General features: G+C 39.6%; 1 protein-coding gene across 1 annotated transcript; it reads right to left on the bottom strand.

The window, feature by feature from the left end:
* Nucleotides 1-6,196: 6,196 nt before the first annotated feature.
* On the bottom strand, nt 6,197-8,059 carry LOC118432098 (fibroblast growth factor receptor-like 1). Its single transcript, XM_035843618.1, has one exon. It carries the CDS (start codon nt 7,941-7,943, stop codon nt 6,633-6,635), a length of 1,311 nt encoding a protein of 436 aa, XP_035699511.1. The 5' UTR covers nt 7,944-8,059; the 3' UTR covers nt 6,197-6,632.
* Nucleotides 8,060-12,180: the final 4,121 nt, after the last annotated feature.

Here is a 12,180-nt window from a genome sequence, read left to right as displayed (position 1 = left end):
GGGGCGTCTTTAGACTTTAATCAATATTGTTTACTATAATTTACTAAGCTTCTACACTGCAATGTTAGCAGACTATATAAGTCATAAATAAGAATGAATAAGGCGATAAATAATTTTACAACATCTCAGATAATTTGTCTCTTATTTTATTGTTGATACAACACTTCAAAATGTACATGTTCTGTGTTAGACTCTTGACACAATACACTTTTTGAAAAGGAAGTTCTTTCTATAATTTGACAAATAAGATGTACAAAAGATTGTAGCTAACATTGTACTTTTACATGAATATATCAATCAATACATGAATATATGAATACATGAACATGCAAAGTATATATAAATCATAAACATATATTGTGGCAAAGCGTCATCTTTGTGCAACATGGTGCACTTGCAATTGTGAGAAGGGCCAAAATACTTGTTAGTCACATAAGTAGATCTAGAGTTTGTTATGCAAAATGAGGTGTTCCATAGAGAGCAGCACAATACATTCAATCCATTGTACCATCAGACAAATTTTGTTCAATCTACCTGTTGTACAATTGTTATTCATTTGTATGCAAATATGCAAACAGAACTATATAACTGTATGTACAAATAATCAAACGAGCATGTCAACTAACGTAATTCTCCCTATAGCACATTCAACTGAAAAGCACAGCTATGCATAGCTATTTGTGTATTGATACATGGCTATTTGCCCTCTTTACAATCTTCTGTGTCATTATTGAATTTTAAGGATCTTTGACTATCACCTACCTAAGTCTATAACCAATAAAGATTGCAAAACGGCTACTTCATAGCCATACTAATAGTCTTACAGGTTAAATGACTGATCTTAAAGTCGAAGTCAAAATCACTATGGTGTATCTTTTCTAAAGGCTTAGTGTTAAATGTAGTCTGAGATTTTGATGTTTGGATTAGATTTATTTAGATACTCTTCTGGATCGTGATCAGATCAATGTTCACGTTTAGGTCACTGGTCTGAGGTGTCACGGGGATTTAATCTAGTAAGGCCTAGGAAAAAAATGTTGTGTTTCCTGTTTCCCTACCTACCCTAAAAAAACCTGCCGACCCTAGACTCTTTTTTGGGGTGGGCAGTGGAGTCACACTTAGAATTTTTATTTAGCCTGCTCCCTATTGAAGTAAAACACTGCTTGTCCCATCTAATGAAGGATAAATGTACCTATCATGCACAAAATTAAAGCTTGACATTGAAAGACAAGTGTCATCATGCATTTCAATTTACTTTGTTCAACTGTATTGTAATACATCTCGCTAGAGTTTTGGCCAGCCTAAAAAAAATACAAGAAAAAAGAAGATAATCCCTACCTACCGACCCTAATTTTTTCAGGACTGACACAGGAAACACAACATTTTTTTTTCCTAGGCCTAACTTTCAAGCAGAAACAGAGGCACAACATAGGTATCATGGCAGGATTTAAAACCCGAACCTCTGGTTTCCGAGCCAAACACCGTTCAGTTACGCCAGGCGACTCCATGATTTAATAACGTCTAATGAATAGCCTGAAAATGTTAGGGACAAAACAAGTGGTCAATAGTTGATGCTTTTTTTTTAATTCAAGGAGTTCCCTTTAGCCAATTACATATGATGGGCCCACGCGATCCTTGCACCACGACCTATGATAATCATGGATGGGGGATCGGGGTTGTTATAAACAACGCTAGTGTCTGTGGATGGGGGATCGGTGTTGTTAAAATTAACGCTAGTGTTCGGGCCCACAGAACGATCCGTGGATGGGGGATGGGTGTTGTTATAAACAACACTAGTGTCCGGGCCCACAGAACGGGGCGTGGATGGGGGATGGGTGTTGTTAGAAACAACGCTTGTGTCCGGGCCCACAGAACGAGCCTTACCGCAAGTCTTGCACCAGATGGTGAGGATGGCGGCAACAATGAGAAGGGTGCCGGCTGCTGCACCGCTCACACAGACAACGAACATGGGGAGGGAGAAAGTTGGAGACGACTCGCGGTCAACGACAGAGAAGACGTCAAATGTGGAGCCTACATGATTTACTGCGATACAGACGTACGGACCAGCATCTGCTGCAGTAACATCTGTTATGGTGATGGTACCATTTACACCCACAGTCACTCTACCATCTGACTCAACAGTTGCGTTCAGTCCAGATGGGAGGGTGACTGTGATGTCTGGTGTGGGTATTCCCGAAGCCTCACAGACCAAGCGGAGAGTCTCCCCTGGTATCAGAAAGTTATCATCTCCTAAAGTCTTCTCGAACCTTACGATTGTTGGTTTTACACAGGAAGAAATCAGGTCCTTAGGATTCAAGTCTATGAGATTTTGCGAGTGGAAATTTCTAGGTTCGGAACAACTGATTTGGTTTTCAAATGAACGAGACCCTGTCATCTTCTCCCTAAATGAAAGCATCCTACAGTCACACTGCCAGGGGTTGTTACCAATCTTGACATCAGAGATTGATGAAAGTATGTCATATGCAGTGGACGGAAGAATCTTAAGTTTGTTATTGTCAAGGTAAAGACGATACATTGAAAGAGTTGACAAATCACTGAAGGGAAACGTTGTGATGTTGTTGTTTGACAGCCTCAAGAAATCCAGTTTTGGTGTTTGTTTCTTTCTTTCTTTGAACCTTTGTTTATCGATGAGGAGCTCGAATCGGCCTGCATGTCGCTTTTCATTGATGTCATGAGAAAACGTCATATGGTAAGGGTCAGATAAAATAAAATGAAATGTTGAATTGAAAGTTCCAGCCTGAATATCAATGATCTCATTATCGCCCAAGAAAATGATCTGCAAGTTCCCCAGCCCTGTGAACATGTCAGGCCGGAGATGTGTTAACTTGTTATTCTCAAGGTTCAAGAATGTGACTTGTGGTGTTGGCTTGAACGTTCCAGCCTGAATATAACTGATCTCATTATTGTGTAAGTAAAGGCCCTGCAATTTTTCCAGCCCTATAAACATGTCAGCTGTGAGATTTTCTATTTGTTTATACGAAATTGGCAATTCTGTCAACTTTGACATGAAATAAAATGCTTGGCTATTGATGGTAGTTATGCTATTTTTATAAAGACTCAAATATTCTAAGCTCCTATAACGGGATAAATCAGACTGATCGAAAGTTGTGATTCGATTTTGTCCCAAATCCAAGCGCGTGATGGTTGTGGGCAGGTCCTGTGGAACGCTGGTGAGGTCCATACTGCTGCAGAAGCAGTACCTGGATGAACAAGACGAGCTGCAGTCAGCTTCTGCTGTTCCCAGGATGACCAGAAAGAACATCAGCACCCCTGATAGGGTCGTACCCATGATGGTCTCCCTGTACTGGTACAGAATAGTTGGGTTGTCATGATAAGAGGGGTGATCAATAAGCTCACTAATTTTATCAATATTCAGCAAATTTCACATCATTGTGGCCATTACTTTATTAATTTTAGTCGACGTCCTTGTGAAGATTTGTAGGTAAGTGGCGAGAAATATAAGGGTGAACTGTGGTAAGAGCTGTGTTGGTCGTGATGATGATGATGTTCTTCATGCCTTGAAACGAAGACATTGTCAAAATGTTTGACCAGAATTCCTTTCGTATTTCAACTAGAAAGAAGTGGATATCTGACTTGCACTAGAGCGAGTTGACCCGCACACCTCACGTCATAGCCCAATTGTCCAATAATGTTTTCCCCTTCTCTTCTACCTAATGTTTCCAGGTGTCGGCTGCAACGTAATGACTACAAATATTTGAATGCTGATAGACATGTATACTTTATGATTATGATTATGCCCCTGAGTTCGAGCTGTGCCTGTTATTTCTGTTGAGGCTCAAAACGTATTATTGATCACCCCTCGTACATTCATAGAATTTCCGTGCCGGAAGGTAAGGGAAAAAATATCTGCATCATGAATCCATCTGCATGGATTTACTTACTGTTTGTTCTTAGAATACAAAAAGTGTGTCTCCTGCTTTACATACAGAAGGTTTACCTGTGTTCTTGATGTAGTCGTTTCTCTCAAGCCAGACAGATTGTCTTTAGCACAGGAAGGTTTTCTGAAGACGACTTTTTGCTCTGCTAAGGAGCAGCTGTAGGATAGAAACAGGGTCATTGATCTGATCATTGTTAAACCAGAAGTTGTCAATTGCTCACTTGCAACTTTAAGTAGCTGTATTTTTATTTACAACAGCACTAGTTCTATAGCATGATGATGGCGCTATTTTCCAATAGCTCCTGTTATACAGCATGATAAGCGACTGGCAGAAGAGACTGCGAGCTCTATAGGAATTCTAGACAATCGGGCGATTATTGGAGATAAATCACTGAGCCCTGTCCATTACTCTCGACAATAAAGTTACCCTCTAGAGAATAACAAATACGGCCTAAGCTCGTCGAAATGGCACCGACGATAAGGGAAGATCTCACAGAAAATGCCACAGTCGCTTCAATTGAAATACAAATTATTTTGGAGTTGACTTGGAGACGAGAGTACACCAGCCGTAGATCAGGGCGCTTCATAATAGCAGGGCCAAAAATTAGCATCATAAACTTAACACCTGCCTATGTAACCCAAACGCAAGATTCACAGAGAGGGCCACACAACATGGGTGAATACGACTTACCGACATACGGCGACCAGAAGAAACACAAAAGCCGTTCTTGACACCTTTACCTGGAGGTGCTCACTTGGTCTGACACACCTTAAGTAGTCTGAAGGCCGTTTTTCATGGCTCTGGGACCGGATAGGGCAAACACTTCAGGTGTTATCAAGAATGGCATCTGCATACATACTTATGATGTAATAGACTCTAATTCAAGTGGTTGCACGTGGGCGAGATAAAAGGTATTAGAGCTAAATACACCATAGTTTTAACGTTCCCTAAACACACAATTGCACATCATAAATTGAAGTTGTTGACCCCGTCAGGGTGAAAGCCAGATAGAACATTCAAATTAGTAAAGAGCATTCCAACAAAATCATGTATTTTTTAATGGGATTGATTGAAAAAAAATCTCCTTGTACAGGGGCAGCTAAAAGGAAAACATGTTGAAACCGGTTTTATCTAGTCAGAAACATTAACAAAATCAATTAAAAGACACCCTTTAGAACTTTCTAATGCGTTGCTAATGGTAGCATGGTTTGTATGTCACAGTCACATGGCCGCGGACGTTGGATAGAATTACAAGTCATGGTGTCCCAACGACCAACACAGAGTTCAAGGGATGGGTGAGATGAGATCATTACGCATTTGTACACTTCAGGTCATAAGTGCAAGCTGTAGGTCATTTGGGGACATGCGTAAAAAGTAAACATCATTCAGCTTTTCATCAAGGGTCCTGTCAAGAGTCTCACCTCTTTACGACGCCAATAAAACCTTCAACTACGTCCTTTAACAGAAATAAAACATTTTATCACATGTTTGTAATCTGTTGTTTCCATGGCAACATTGCAGACATCATAAGTGATTTACCAAGGGGGTAAGAGAAACATATACATCCGTCGTCTGTGACTAAGAAAAAACTGAAGTCTTTCCCTAATGAAATCTTCTATGGCAGTTCCTACTGTCTGTGGCTTTAGTAGTAACAGTTAGTATACTCGTACTTAAAATTATCCCTATGCATGCATTATACATGCATTTCACTGTGCTAAGCATGTTAAGGAAATGTTTGTGGCCTCAAATTATGATTTGGCTACAATAGAAGAGCTCTGTAACACAATATAATATAAGATCGTCCCTGCTTTGAAGAGAGGCTACATTTTCTAGGCACATTTTTAACTTCAGAGCATCAAGAGACGGATACAGCTTTTATATGTAAATCATTGTATTCATCCGTAACACACCGCAAAAATTAAATCATGGTGAGAAAGCATGGCATTTTGTTAACATAATTTTATATGTAATATTGGACAACTTAATATCACAAAACATAAAACACATCAGATAAAGATGTAATTGTTTATCTTTACATTGAACATCATTATGTCAAACCGATTAAGACACATTCAAAGCTATTATCAATACACAAATATATTTTAAAACACAATTCTGCAACACAATGATTTAACAACAACATTATGACTGTTTCATCATATATATTTTCTTGCCTTCGTGTCATTTCGTTAAAAAGATACATGTGTCCGTTGACAATACTGGAACTACCATATAACAAATTTCATTCATTATGACTTGATCATTAATATTCCTCTGAAACAGTCTCTACTACTCTATAAAAGTCAACTGGTGACATAAGAAAAGTTATTTATGTACATAGGGAGCGGTTTGTGCATACAACCATGTGGTGAGAAATTAATAATCTGTCTACATAATGATACTAAGATACTACAAAATAGAACAAATACTTGTTGACTATGTGTAACCTTCTACATTGAGCTTAGTTTTCAGCTGTATGATATTCAGACTGGCCTGAAATGTAAAAGATGATACTAACGTAATGCCGACTTTGACATTTTTTGGAATTTGCCCTTGAACCCTTTGTTCTGGATTGTTTTAAATCTTAAGCGAGTGCATCATATATTGATATTTCTATCTTATGTTAAAGTTTGGTCTTCCGCATTTAAAATGTGGCTGTATCTAGCTTGTCAATGTTTAGGATGGATCAGTGACGATCATTTGATGCTTATTTCTCTAGGTTTCTATGATAGACAGGTAGTCGTGCGGGGTTTCATAGTCATAGGCAGACTCGGTATCTGTCTGCCTCAGAGATTGGTAGCCATCTGCACTGCGGGAAGGGATGGGGAGAGGGGGGCGCTCGTCAGTGCCTCCATGGAGAGGAGCCATAGTTTCGTACTCTTCAGGGAGCGAGGCAGCCGACTCTGAAAAATGTTGAGGGTATTGGAAACTTTGGGGCAGCATCGGTCCTGCCTGAACGCTGGTGATCACAGCTGTATCATTGGTGTTGTTAAAAACGACTCTCTGATCCGGGCGTTCGGAAGGACTATTGTTTTTTTTCCTGCACCAGATTGTAAAAATGATGCCGAAAATTAGGAGAGTACCTGCTACTGAGCCACAGATAGCACCAATGAGTACAGGTAGGGAGAAGGTAGGCGAGACAGTCTTATTCCCGGGAACTGTTGACAAATCTACGACCAGTGTGGCAAATGTGAAGCCAACAAGACTAGCTGCAACGCAAACGTACAGACCAGAATCTGATGTAGTGACATTACGTACGATGATAGTACCATCCAAATCCACAATCACCCTCCCACCTGACTCAGCAGTTGTATTCAGCCCAGATGGAAGGGTGACAGTGTCTGCTGTAGTGATGTATCTTACAGTTATAGTACCATTCTTGCTGACAGTCACCCTCCGATCTGAATCAACAGTTGTGTTCAATCCCGATGGAAGCAGGACGGTAATTTCTGGTGTGGGGATTCCTGAAGCTTCGCAGATCAAACAGAGAGCCTCCCCTTTTAACATCGAATTGTTACAATTATTCATTTCAAACCTGACAATGGTCGGCTCTTTATAGGTTACATCTACATGCAGTATGGCATTTGTTGCGCCGACAGAATTTGCTGCAATACAAACGTACAGACCAGTGTCTGCTGCAGTAATGTCTCTAACGGTTATGGTACCATTCTTGCTCACTGTCACCCTCCGATCTATATACGTAGATGCATTCATTCCAGATGGAAGAGTGACTGTGATGTCTGGCGTGGGGATTCCTGAAGCTTCACAAACTAACTGGAGTGTTTCACCCTGCACCACTGTGTTTTTGGTAGCCCTCTGAAATCTTACAATTGTCGGTTCAACACAGTCAGAAAAAAGATTTTCAGGATTTATGTCTTTAAGTTTCTGCCCATAAAGGTGGTCAGGTTGGGTACAATTGATCTGATCTTCAAAGGGATAAAATCCAGTCATCCTCAACCTAAAGTCCACCATCCTACAGTCACAAAGCCAGGGGTTGTTGTAAATCTTGACATAAGACATTGACATAAGCACGTCATATGCAGTAGACGAAAGAGTTGTCAGTCTGTTATTGGCAAGTTCAAGATCAAGTCGGTGAGTTGACAAATCGTTGAAGGGAAACGAAGTGATGTTGTTGTTAGACAGGTACAACTTTTTCAGTTGTGGTGTTGAACTGAAAGTCCCAGCCTGAATATAACTGATCTCATTATTGTACAGGTGAACTTCCTGTAAGTTCCCCAGCCCTGTGAACATGTCAGATCTGAGGTTTGTTAACTTGTTATAATCCAGACGCAAGCCTCTCAGCTGTGGGGTTTGACTGAAAGTTTCAGCCTGAATATTTCTGATAGTATTGTTGTACAGCGTAAGGTGTGACATGCTTGCCAGCCCTGTAAAAAAGTCAGCTCTGAGAATTGTCAACTTGTTCTCATGCATATACAAGTATCTTATTTGCGATGTTGAACTGAAAGCTCCAGCCTGAATATCATTGATCTCATTGTCGGATAGGTTAAGTTCCTGCAAGTTTCCAATCCTGTAAACAGGTCATATCTGAGACTTCTTATTCTATTACTGTCAAGTCGTAATGTTGTCAATAGTGACAAGACATAAAATGCTTGACTATTGATGTTAGAGATACGATTATTATTGAGATTTAAAGTTCTTAAGTTCCTATAACGTGAGAGATCAGACTGACTTAAATTTGTGATTTGATTAAATCCCAAATCCAATTCAAAGACAATGATGTGTGTGGACAGGTCCTGTGGAACGCTGGTGAGGCCCAGATTGCTACAGTGGCAGGAATTGGATGAACAAGACGAGCTGCAGGAAGCTGCAGACGCTGCTGATACCTTAAGGATGACCAGGAGGAACATCAGCACACCTGGTAGCTTCTTACCCATGATACCCACGTCTAGTCGTCCCTGCAGTTTATAAATAAGCAGAGGTAAAAAAATCAACAGACGTTGAGTTAAAAAAATTTGCTTACTTTTTTTTATAGATTGTTGATAACAGCAGAACAAATCCCTTACCTTAGACAAAACAAGCAAATTGATAGATTAATTCCAATTATATGTTTAAAAAAGCCATGCAGAGTACACACAAAAACCTTTGATTACCTCAATCTTTTCTGTAAACTTACCTTTCAAGCCTGGCAGAATGTCTTTTGGATCAGGGAGCCGACGACGTCCACCTGTCCTAGTAATAACTCTTCTGTCTGAAGCACACAAAGGCACCTTGTTGATTAACTATTTCTTAATATCTTTTCATTTACTCAAGATTCACCACAAAATAAGGCTCAAGGAGCTACTCATACGTTTTGTGATGGTATGTGATATGTTCAAACTAGACAAGTTGCCCAGCCAAAGTTTAGCCTACCAGTTAAAAAATGGGATTTGACGATTGCGCACTTGGCGCTTAATTGTGGAGCCATGAGCGACAATCACTTCAAATAATCAGAACGTCGTTGAAATTTATTATTTTTTCCGTCATAGTAAAACAAGGCCGTAGCGAGGCCTGGTATATGGGGGCATTAAAAGTCGTACGGCGATGGAGATATTTTGACCATGTTCAAAATCCATTGTATCTCTCTTTTTCGTCGCTGGACACCCCCTGATGTCTAATCTTACTTACGATTTACCTGCGATAGACGTCAGTACGCTCTTATGAGAAATGCAACTGAAATGCAAATCATTTTGGACTTGGCTTGGAGACGAGAGCACACCAGCCGTATATCGGGGCGCTTCATAATAGCAGGGCCAAAAATTAGCATCATAAACTTAACACCTGTCTATGTAACCCAAACGCAAGATTCACAGACGGAGGGACACAACCGTTGATAATAAGTGAATAAGACTTACCGACATATGGCGTCCGAAAGAAACTTAGAAGTCGTTTCTGACGCGATCACCTTTACCTGCAGGAGCTCACCTGGTATGACACACGTTAATTGTCTGAAGGGTGTTTGTTATCTGGGACCCGATGGGGCAAACACTTCAGCTGTTGTCAAGAACGGCGTCTGCATACATTCTGATGATGTAATAGACGCTAATTCAAGTGGTTGCACGTGGGGGAGATAAAAGGTATCAGAGATAAATACACTATAGTTTTAACGTTGTTTTAAACCCTGAACACATAGTTGCACATCATAAATTGAAGTTGTTGACCCCGTCAGGGTGAAAGCCAGACGGAACATTCAAATTAAAAAAGAGAATTCCAACAAAATCATGTCTTTGTTTCAATTAGGATCGATTGTCACCTTGGACAGGGGCAGCTAAAAGGTAACAAGTTAAACATGTTGCAACCGGTTGCACCTTGTCAGAAATATTGGCAAAATTCAATTAAAAGACACCCTTTAGAACTCACAGGCGTTTCTGATTGTAGCGTGATTTGTATGTCACAGCTACGTGGCCGCGGACGTTGGATAGAATTAAAAGCCATGGTGTCCCTACCACCAACACAGAGTTCAAGGGATAGGTGAGATGAGGTCATTACGCATTTGTACACTTCAGGTCATAAGTGCAAGCTGTAGGTCATTTGGGGACATGCGTAACAAGTAAACATCATTCAGCTTTTCATCAAGGGTCATGTCAAGAGTCTCACCTCTTTACGACGCCAATAAAACCTTCAACTACGTCCTTGAACAGAAATAAAACATTTTATCACATGATTGTAATCTGTTGTTTCCATGGCAACATTGCAGACATCATAAGTGCTTTACCAAGGGGGGTAAGAGAAAATATACATCCGTCGTCTGTGACTAAGAAAAACAGAAGTCTTTCCGTAATGAAAGTTCCCATGGCAGTTCCTACTTTTTAGTAGTAGTATACTCGTACTTAAAATTATCCCTATCAATCATGCATTTCAATATGCTAAGCATGGTCAATGAAATGGTTGTGGCCTCAAATTATGATTTGGCTACAATAGAAGAGCTCTGTAACACAGTACAATATAACATTGCCTCTGCTTTGAAGAGAGGCTACATTTTCTAGGTACATTTTTAACTTCAGAGCATCAAGAGACAGACACATCTTTTACAAGTGAATCATTGTATTCATCCGTAACACACCGCAAAAATCTAATCATGGTGAGAAAGCATGGCATTTTGTTAACTTAATTTTGTATGTAATATTGGACAACTTAATATCACAAAACATGAAACACATCAGATAAAGATGTAATTGTTTATATTTACATTGAACATCATTATGTCAAACCGATTAGGACACATTCAAAGCTATTATCAATACACAAATATTTAAAAGCACAGTCCTGCCATTCCTGGGAGACAATGTTTTAACAACAAAAACTTAATAGTATGACTGTTTCATCATATATATTTTCCCGCCTTCTCGTCATTTCGATAAAAAAGATATATTTGTCCGTAGACTATACTGGAACTGCCATTTCATTCATTATGACTTAATCATTCCTCTGAAACAGTCTCTACTACTTTATAAAAAGTCAACTGGTGAAATAAGAAAAGGTACCCAAGTCTTTATGTACATAGAGTGCAGTTCGTGCATAGAACCATGTAGTGAGAAGTTGATAATCTAACGTTACATAATATAAAGATAAGATAAGATACTACAAAATAAAACAAATACTTGTAGACTATGTGTAACTTGCTACATCGAGTTTAACTTTCAGCTGTATGATATTCTGATATATTATGATATATGACTGGCTTGAAATGTAAAGGATGATACTAACGTAATGCTGACTTCGTCATTTTTTAATTTGCCATTGAATCCTTTGCTCTGGATTGTTTTAAATCATAAGTGAGTGCATCTTATATTGATATTTCTATCTTTTGTTGAAGTTTGGTCTTCCACGTCAAGAATGTGGCTACATTTATTTATTTATTTTGTTTTCCTACATTTGTGAGAAGGATTGACATAACAGATGACTATCGCATTTTCAATTGTGGCTTGTTCTTTAAAGTGTCTCTCCAAAACACGGGACCTTCATTTAACATCCTATCAAAGGGACGGCCCTAACGGCCAGGTGTATCTACTCATTTACACCTGAGTCAAGCGAGGAAAGTCGTGTAAACTGCCTTTCCCAAGAGCACAACATCGGGAAACATCAGCGGTTTTGATCCCAGGACCTCTTGGATTTTGGACAAACAACATGCATATTTTATTCTGTAACATACACGTAATCGTGCGGGGTTTCATAGTCATCTGCTGACTCATGATCAGCATCTGTCTTCCTCAGAGACTGATACTGGTCAGCACTGTCATCTCCATCTGCGCTGCGGGGAAAGGGG

The sequence above is a fragment of the Branchiostoma floridae genome, chromosome 15, assembly GCF_000003815.2.
Source record: "Branchiostoma floridae strain S238N-H82 chromosome 15, Bfl_VNyyK, whole genome shotgun sequence".
Lineage (NCBI taxonomy): Eukaryota > Metazoa > Chordata > Leptocardii > Amphioxiformes > Branchiostomatidae > Branchiostoma > Branchiostoma floridae.
The sequence above is the reverse complement of the archived record's forward strand: the minus strand, read 5'-3'. Positions and strand labels throughout refer to the sequence as shown.